The 9,693-nt window shown below is 36.1% G+C and overlaps 1 protein-coding gene and 1 long non-coding RNA gene across 2 annotated transcripts; one reads left to right on the forward strand and one right to left on the reverse strand.

Annotated features, from left to right (window-relative positions):
• Positions 1 to 1,044: 1,044 nt before the first annotated feature.
• LOC139848839 (uncharacterized) lies at positions 1,045 to 1,839 on the reverse strand. Its single transcript, XM_071838528.1, has one exon. It carries the CDS (start codon positions 1,837 to 1,839, stop codon positions 1,045 to 1,047), a length of 795 nt encoding a protein of 264 aa, XP_071694629.1.
• Positions 1,840 to 4,856: 3,017 nt separating this feature from the next.
• LOC139850630 (uncharacterized) lies at positions 4,857 to 6,631 on the forward strand. Its single transcript, XR_011760097.1, has 3 exons — positions 4,857 to 5,149; positions 5,385 to 6,418; positions 6,497 to 6,631. It is a non-coding gene; the product is annotated as an uncharacterized lncRNA (long non-coding RNA).
• The last annotated feature ends 3,062 nt before the right edge of the window (positions 6,632 to 9,693 follow it).

Consider the following 9,693-nt stretch of genomic DNA (forward strand, 5'->3'; position numbering starts at 1 on the left):
TGTCTTTGGCGAGAAGAGACCTATTTTGGGAAAACGAGTTCATCAATAATCGCCCTTTAATCTTAATTAAAAGGGAATACTTGCTTAAATGTAATGCACAGCTTAAACGAACTATGTCATTGTAAAAACATCTTTAAGCATATTACGTAGTCAAAAAGTCCTTGTCAACGGCTTGAGAGATTCATTTTCCATATTTCTACTTTTTTCTTTAACATGATTATACTTTATAACACTCTATGAACATTTGGTGATGTATGACTAGAATTAGTGGTGTACGGATCACCTTACATTTTTCATTGGAAGTGAGTTGACATAGGATACAAAATACTATAAAAACGATTATTCAATTTCATACAAAGACGTCAAATAAGAACTTTTTTTCTGCAAAAATAACAAAAACTACGTAACTAAGACAATTTCGTCGAAAATGAAAGACGTCAACAAGAACAACCAAACAACCGGCTAGGCTCGAAACTAGAAAACAGACTTCCAAAAAATAAAACAACGAACTACAGCTATCTATAGCCAAGCCAAACCTAAACTAAGCACCAGACGCGACAAAAACATAGGAAAAAAAGCATAACCAAGACAATCTAGAACCTAAAACGCTAAAACAAACGACACCAAAACAACACCAAATGCCACAAAACAAACATAAGAAAACTGAAACAAGAAACAAACTCCAAAGGAGAAACAGTCAAACCAAACTAAGTAACCTTACGCCTCGATCTTACAACCTTTTCATTAACCTTGTCAATAAGAGCACTGGGAGTGGTGACTGAGGTCACTTGGCATGTCAGACCTGACTTGCTGAGTCAGAAAAAGTGGGGAGTGGTGACCTCTGTCAGCTAGACATGTCAGTTTATATTTTTATTATTATTTTTATGATTTTAAATATAACATAAATGAATATAATTATAAAAATTAACATAAATAGAAATAACTTCCATTAAAATAAAAATAAAAATTACAATTCCAAAAAAAAAAACATTACAATTCCTAAAAATTTAAAAAAAAAAACAATACGTTATCGTGATTAAAAAGTTACAATTCGTTAATTATTTGGTCATCGCGATTATGCCATCGATGCGAAACTAGAGTATGTCGAAGATACTCATGCTCGTCTTTGTCACGCAGCTCTTTTGTCTTCTCGGCATATACATCACACCTTTCGTACCAAGTTGATCCTTGTAGGTTGTTGACAGGCAAGTAGTAAGATTTATTTTCAGCGATGTTAAAACCATTGTCTTCAATTATCATGTTGTGCAATATGATGCAACCATACATGATTCTTTTGATTGCGTTTACACTATATGCCCTAGCAGGTTGTCTTAAAATATCCCAACAACCTTGCGAAATTCCAAATGTCCTCTCAACGTCTTTACGAGCTACAAATTGTTTCTTTGTAAAGTATTTCCTTTTTGCGTCAACAACACCTGAGAATCCCTTAACGAAAGAAGCCCACGAAGGGTAAATCCCATCGGCAAGATAGTAGCCTCGATCAAAATCAACGTCCCCAATTTCGTATGGAACTTGAGGAGCCGTGTCAGTTAGTAAACTATCAAATAATGGAGATGCATTAAGGACATTCAAGTCATTGTTCGAACCGGCCATTCCAAAATATGCATGCCAAATCCAATTGTCATACGATGCAACGGCTTCCAACATGATTGTCGGGTAACCGTGATCGCCTCGGGTGAAATGCCCTTTCCATCCATTTGGACATTTTTCGCAAGCCCAATGCATACAATCAATGCTTCCAAGCATTCCAGGAAAGCCGTGAAGTTCTTCATGTTTATGATACAACCGACGTATATCGTCCTCGATCGGTTCTCTCATGTATACATTACCATACAAGTCTATAATACATCTTGTAAAATTTTGCAAAGACTCACGTCATGTTCTCTCTGAAATTTGTAAATATTCGTCAAATAGATCCGGTGAATCACCGTATGCTAGTTGACGAATGGCAGAAGTGACTTTTAAAATAGTAGATACTCTGAGAACACCACGTGCATCGGGACGTTGATGAAAATAAGTAAACCACTTTGGTGCATCGGGACGAGTAGAGTAAGAAAGTATACCTTCAATTATTTTTTCAAGAAGACTTTGTGACATTCGATAACGCCGTTTGAAATATTCAGGGGGATACTTCGGATCTTGAACAAAATAATCTTTCATCAAACGATTGTGCGCTTCTACACGATCACGACGAATGTAGCGATGTTTTCGTCTTGAGATTTGAGCCTCATTTTGTTCCTCGACCTCTCTACGTATTACCACGTTATTTCGATAAGCAAATATACTTTTCATTGCGTTAATCAAACTTTCTTCGTCGGAACTACTCATTTTTAAAGAAATATTTTTATTTTGATGATAGAATTTGGATTTGATTGTGGGAGTATATGTTGAGTAAAATGGATGTAAAATGATATGTGTTTGTGTTTGTATATGTGTTGTGTATATATAGCATTTAAAAAGAAAAAGAAAAAAAAAACCAACGATTAAATAAATAGCCGTTATATGTTATTATTATTATTATTTTTTATTCCCCGAACCCAAAACGCGTCGCCTATGCGACTGACCAGACCGAGACTGAAACTCGCAACGAGGTTGGGGAGTGAGGTGACTGGCGACGGAGTACGCGACTTAGGGGAGACGAGCTCCCACTCCGGTTGCTCTAACAACCTTCTTTGAACGTAAGATAAGTTTGACCATTTCAAATGAGCAATGAATTAATTTGCTCCAAAAAATGCAAATTAATGTTTTTTGGGCTATGTGTTTGACAAAATAAAGCCCGCACATTACATGTTGAGTCCCTAAATAGTATAACTACCAACACAATAAGCACACGAATACCAAAAACGTTTGGCATTAGTAATGTAAGCTACAATGACAATACTCGATTTTACACGGTTTGAGTTATGAGAGATTGAGAGTAATGTAAGCTCAAATATGGAAGTTGTGATGTGGTCCAGCGGTTGGTGGCCTACCTCCTTTAAGGGAGGTCAGGAGTTCGACTACATATTAAAAAAACACAATTTCATCCCTGACATGAAGTATCCACCCATGGCACCTTTCCCATATCGTTTGAGGGGTAAAGGGGAGGGGTTTTACTTGGCCGTGCCCTTTGATTGGTTTCAAGGTTTCCTCCCGGGCAGCGACGGGGGCGGGGTTATTATCGCTGCATCGGCATAGTCGAAAGGGGAGATGATCCTAACTGGTGGTTTAGCCCCCCTCGGGTGATCCCAAACGCTGTAAAAAAAAAGAAGCTCAAATATGAAAATACTACCAAACGACTTCTGGTTCAGTAGTATCAAAGAGTCTCATTAATTGTGGGTTACGAGTTCAAGTTCCATCGTGGATAAAAATGAATATGTGTTGCCGTTCCAAATATAAAAAGAAAATATTAATGCCCCTCGTCTGAAGGGGTGTCTGATTATACGTGGCTTGAAATTGTAGAACTGTTTCTCTTTTTTATTTTTTTTAGCGAAAATACGAGAATTTTTATAGAAACAGAACACGCTTTCGAAAAGAAAACGGATTCAACAAAAAGTACAACAGAGGCCCCGGTGAGGCTCGTACCTAGAAAGCGACTACCAAACTATCTATACTGAGTCTCACCTACCTGAACCGATATAAACCAAAACTACAAGCATACGAAAGTAACGAAATGAATATAAGGAAAATGACTACAAAACATGAACGTGAAACTGAAAAACGAACTCAAATGTCCTTTATGAACACGCCGAATTTAGCCATTTTAGCGCCTTGAACCATTTTTTCCCTTTCACTTATGCTGTTTCTTGTTCTTAACCGGGGAACGCGGGATATCACTAGAGTTAACAAGATTTACTGTAGGCGGTTCACTCTCGGCCAATGAAGTCATAATGTTATCAAAAGCCGCAAAAGTCTCGTCGGTCATATTAAGCTGTGTCGAACCCGCAAAACCAATTTTGTTCTCCACCTTACCCGCCATAAATAGGTTCTAAATAGCATCACCATAGTCCAAATCATCGTCTTGATCAACGAGTTTCAAAAAACCCGAAGTAGAAGCAACATTCCTTCTTGAACTCAATTGTACGCCTTTGAATTCTTTTTTCTTTAACATCTTCTTTTTCTTCAATCGAGCCAACCTAACCGCAAAAGTGATGTTGTCTTCGTTCAACTCTAGAGAAACATGATGTGCTGCGTTATCAACAATTTTTGGCCCCTTTAGCGGCCCATCTACATCTGAAATACAAACAGTCATGTCACCCGCATCTGGGCCCTTATCATGCTCAATACCCGGTCCGTCAGCATCTTCATTTGCGAAAACATGGATGTTTTTATCCCCGACAACAGCACCGTTAGACACCTTATGATTACCATACGTCACCACATTGTTCTTGTGTCTCAAAGAAACAAAAATACGACCCGAAGTTGAGCCCAAATCGCTTGCCCTATGGACCCAAACTTCAAATGAGAAAAAACAGGGATTTGATTTGAATCCATAACGGTCGATTGATTATCAATTTCTCGATCGTCGGTAACCAAACTTGAATCTCGATTGAGAAGTGTTTCTTGTTTGCCTTCTTACTCACCATATTAGGTCTTTTGTCATCTAATGCCCCTCGTGTAATACCAAAAGAATACCACTTTCACAAAAATATAGTCGTTTTTCTTCCGATTTGGATTGCTACGTCGTCTTCACAGGTATATATTTCTCATTACTTCACGATTTCTATGGCTGTTGTTGTGGTATGTAATTTTCTCATTTTTGTGCTCAATTGCTTCATTATTTTATCAATTTCTTCTCACTATTGTCCAATTTTTGACGATAACCCACAATTATTTTTAGGGTTTCTATTTTAATTTTCCGGTGTTCGTGCGCGATTTCCTCGAGGTCATCGTCCGATTTCGATCCACCTCTCATATCCTGCGGTATTGTGCTTGTTTCACTCTATTTCCCTCGGAGTTGGGTTTAATTTATTGAATTTTAGTATAAATCTGGTTGCTAACACACTCTTTTCTTTATCACAATCGTGACTGCTGTTAATCTGAACAATTTGAAATGTTCTATGACTCCGCCTTTTTGGTCCTGTGACGCAGGTTAAATCTTTAAATCATGGACTGCTTCCAGAGCTCTTCTGCTACCCTTCAAGTTCAGGTTTGGTATTTTTATCTAAAGAAAAATTAGGGTTTATTTTCTGATAATTATCGCCACATTTCATTTGGGGTCAACACCTCCTTACCATTAACTTATCTGCTTTGTTTTATTTCATTTTTGCATTACACTTTACCTGTAACATTGGTTGGATTAAGTACGGGATTTAAACAACATGAGTATTGTTGGCTTTGATTGCTAGGATTCTTATTATTACTGATGACATATATTTGTGAAGGTGGGAAGTCGTCAAAGACCAAATTCGTATGATTTTATAAGCCAGATGTCGGACGATATGCTCACTAAGATTCTGTCGCTTATGCCTGTTAGGATGCAGTGGCCGCTAGTGGTGTTGCTACAAGATGGAGATACTTGTGGTGTAATTTGAGGCAATTAAACTTTGATGGTAGGGACAATTTACATAATAATATGGATTCGGCTAATGTAATTGAGTCAGAAAGGGAAAAGTACATCGAACAGGTCAATTCAGTCATCCGAAGCTACAACCACCCAACTGTCAATGACTTTCGGATCAATTATGATTTAAACGGCGATCATAAACATGTGATTGATGAGTGGCTTGAATTTGCATCAAGTAGAAAAGTTGAATTTCTTGAACTAGATTTGACGGACTGATGTCCTTATATAAATTCAAAAGGTAGAATAATTCGTGATTTCGCATCAAAATTGATGTTAAGAAGAAATTCAAGATGTTTTCCTATGGTTGTGATGATGCTTCCTGATCTAAAGAAACTTATACTGAAGTTTGTCGATGTGACGAAAGAAGTTTTTGAGGCAATTTTAAAGAATTCTCCACATCTTGAGATGATATCAATCCATGATTCACTATACCTGGATCATATTGTTGTCAGTGGACAACCTTGTAACTTAACGCACTTTGAAATAGTGGATATTGGTAATGTGAGATCCATCTATTTATCTGATTTGGACAACCTTGTATCGTTCACATGCAAAGGAGGTTTCTGTGGAGATTTACGTCTTACTCGTCTTCCGAAACTGATGGAACTTGACCTTGATATGGGTTATATTCTAATTAATGATGTGTTCGACAAAATATCGTCTTGTGCTTTGTCCCTGCAATCTCTTTCCTTAAGTCTTCTGAGTAACCTCTATCCATCAGACCGATCTGTTCCCATGTTTCCAAATCTGATGAAATTAAGACTGGCAGTTGGTCGCAATGGAGTTAATATTCTTCTATTTTTGGCTTCCATAATGAATGCTTGCTCAAATTTGGAGAATTTCTGTATTAAGGTACTCATGTGATGTCCAGTTAATCTAACTATATTATATACGTTAAACATTTTAACATAAGTGTGGATCTTTTTGCAGCCTTGTTGGACTTTACCAATCATTCGTAAGAAGAAACCAAGAGAAGCTACTAACCCTCATGAACATCTCAAGGTTTTTGAAATTGTGGACTATATTGGTCGAAAATGTGATTTTGAACTTGTTTCATACATCATACACATTGCTGTTTCACTCAAGAAAATTGTGATTGAAATTTCGAGGGATCCGAAGAAGAAGGAAGTTGCTCGATCTTCTGCTGAGCACTTAAAATCAATAGTGCCTAAAGGTGTGGAATTGGTCATAGTCTAATTCTCGTTTGAACGTTAAAGTGAGGTTAATATATGTAATGGCCTGTTTTGTAAACTGAAATAGTAGAATATAAATGTGAGAAACCGAATGCTCTTTATCTATAGCAAGTAGAGACTTACTTGGGAAAATGAGTTCAATCGATATTTGCTTTTAAAAAATTCAACAAAGGGAAGAAGTATCAAATGTACTGTAATTTAACTTATATATTAAATTAACATTAATGGTAGATTCTGACTGAAAAACCCTTGACGCTTCCATTTTTTTCCCGTTAGATTTGCGATTGACGCCCCTTCAGCGTCATGAGTGACACCCCGTTAGAGGCGTCGGGGGCATTAAACAGCTACCACATTGGAATACATGTCATCTCACGCCCCAATCTCACATTGGGTTAGCACCGGTCTAAAACCACCCTTCAACATATATTCATCTTAGCTGGTATTTAGACTAGAGAGTTTTCACGTCGGACAATTTTTTTTTTTTTTTTTTTTTGAAAAGCAAAAGTTATTAATTATATTACCATCAAAAATGTACATTACATGGACTCACTGGTCTAAAGCCTCACTACTAGGAATGGCAATGGATCGGATATGGATTGGATTACGCCATATCCACATCCATATCCATTAACTAAAGTTCCATCCATATCCATATCCGTTAACCAAAGTTTCATCCATCCATATCCATATTCGATGGATTATTCGGGTTAATGGATATCCATTGGATAATTCATCTCTAATCTTTTTTTTCAACTTAATTCTAGTTAAAGTCATCGCTTGTTATAAAATTACTTAAAAATAAGTCATAATGTATATACCTAAAAGCTCGATAACACAACTAATATGTTATAACTTGTGTGTATATTTACATATATACGATATGATAACAACAAATAAACATCATACATATAAGAATATGATCACCTCTACTTGTACGTTGATCGAAATATCAATTAGCTTTGTAGAAAAAAATCCCAACGTTAAGACTTGGACGTATTGAAATTTAATGTAATAAAAAGTGAACGGAATATGTATATATATATATATATATATATATATATATATATATACATATATATATATATATATATATACATATATATATATATATATATATATATATATATATATATATATATATATATATATATATATATATAATGAAATATAATATATAATTGAGAGTAATTATAACGATATATCTATATTTATATATTATATGTATATAAATTTAAGCATTTCGGGTGAAATCAGGTTCATCCATGGATTACAAATTGTCATCCATATCCGATCCAAAAAACATCCATATCCATATCCATATCCAATATTCATCCATTTAGATCATCCATATCCGTTTTAAGCGGATCGGATCGAATGATCATTGCCATCCCTACTCACTACATACAAGAGTGCTAAGAGTGCTACTGACTTATTAACTTGGCGTATACACACAATAATGTTAGGGTGATGATATGTACACAACCCATTTTTGTTATGTACACAATCATCATGCTTTACAGTGTTGTACAGTACAATATTGTAAAACATGATGGTTGTGTACATAACAAAAATGAATTGTGTACATATCACTCTCCATAGTGTTACACACACAAGGCTACTGTCCGCCACTTGCCAAGGAGGCAACTCAACGTTTAGTAGCAATTAGATGAAAATTTTAGGATTGTGTCCAGTTATGCCAGTCGATGACTTTGTCTTTGCACGTTTTCGCGATCCACTCGAAGCTTTTGACTTGAATCTCATTAAGTGCTACAGGAACGTTCCAACTCTTTTTTGAAAAAACCTTGTTATTACGGTTCTTCCAAATTAGGTAAGAACATGTCCACACAACCGCCTGCCACATAAATTTCCCCATCGACGAGCTCGTTTGTCCCGAATCAAGGAAGAGATCCCCGATGTTAACAAATGGTATGCCTCCACGTCCACCTTAGCTCTAATGAAATCTTTTTGGGAAACTCGGGTTTACACATGTCGGTTGAAGGTCGCAAAATATGGTAAGCGGTTGAGTGGACTTGTGGGTATTTAATTTGGAAGAATAGAAATTTAAAGGTTTTCAAGAACAAGTGTTGGTGCTCGTCGGTCGTGTTAAACGATATTCAAGTCAAGAGCTTCGAGTGGGTCGCAAAGAGATGTAAATCGAAATCGATTGATTGGCATGGGTGGCTAAATAACCCAGCCCAATTTGTAACTTAGTCTGCTTCTTTTCTGTTTATATGTATTCGTATCTGCTGCTCCTTGCAGCTTGTCTTCGAGTTTGGCTGCAGGTTGTTTTGTTTCAAGCATCCTTCGTGTATTTGACGGCCTGCAGCCTCATATGTACATGACTTCGTGATTTTGTTAATATATTGCTTTTCAGAAGAAGAAAAAAAAAAAAAAAAAGGGAGATTCATATATATGGAATGACTTTTTTTTTTCGGCGAAAAGGGAACGAATTTCATTAATAAAGAAGTAGCAAACCTTTCATCAAAACAATGAAAGGCGCCTATTACAACAAGGAAACAACATGAAAAAGCCACTTTCAAACAACAAATATGGAATGACTATCTCAATGAGGTAAGCTGAATAAATATGAAGAACAACAAAATTTATTGGTGTCTTAGCGAGAAGACTTATTTTGGGAAAACGAGTTCATTAATATCCGCCCTTTAGTTAATAGAACTACTATAACTATTAACTAGAGTATTAATTCAAAGGGAATGCTAGCATAATAAGTGTAATGCATATCTTGATAGGTGACGGTTCTTTAAATGTGCTCCCTTTTAAAATTGAGAATCAATTTGTTAAAAATATTTGACGAGAAATCTCTGACGGTAAATTAGTTAAGGTTGATTCTTAGATATTTCGTGTTTGTTTGTTATGATTATGTTATGTGGGGCTTTACTTTAGTTTGCCTTTTAGTTTTAGTTGCCTTCTTTT

Source organism: Rutidosis leptorrhynchoides, chromosome 5 (genome assembly GCF_046630445.1).
Source record: "Rutidosis leptorrhynchoides isolate AG116_Rl617_1_P2 chromosome 5, CSIRO_AGI_Rlap_v1, whole genome shotgun sequence".
Taxonomy (NCBI): Eukaryota; Viridiplantae; Streptophyta; class Magnoliopsida; order Asterales; family Asteraceae; genus Rutidosis; species Rutidosis leptorrhynchoides.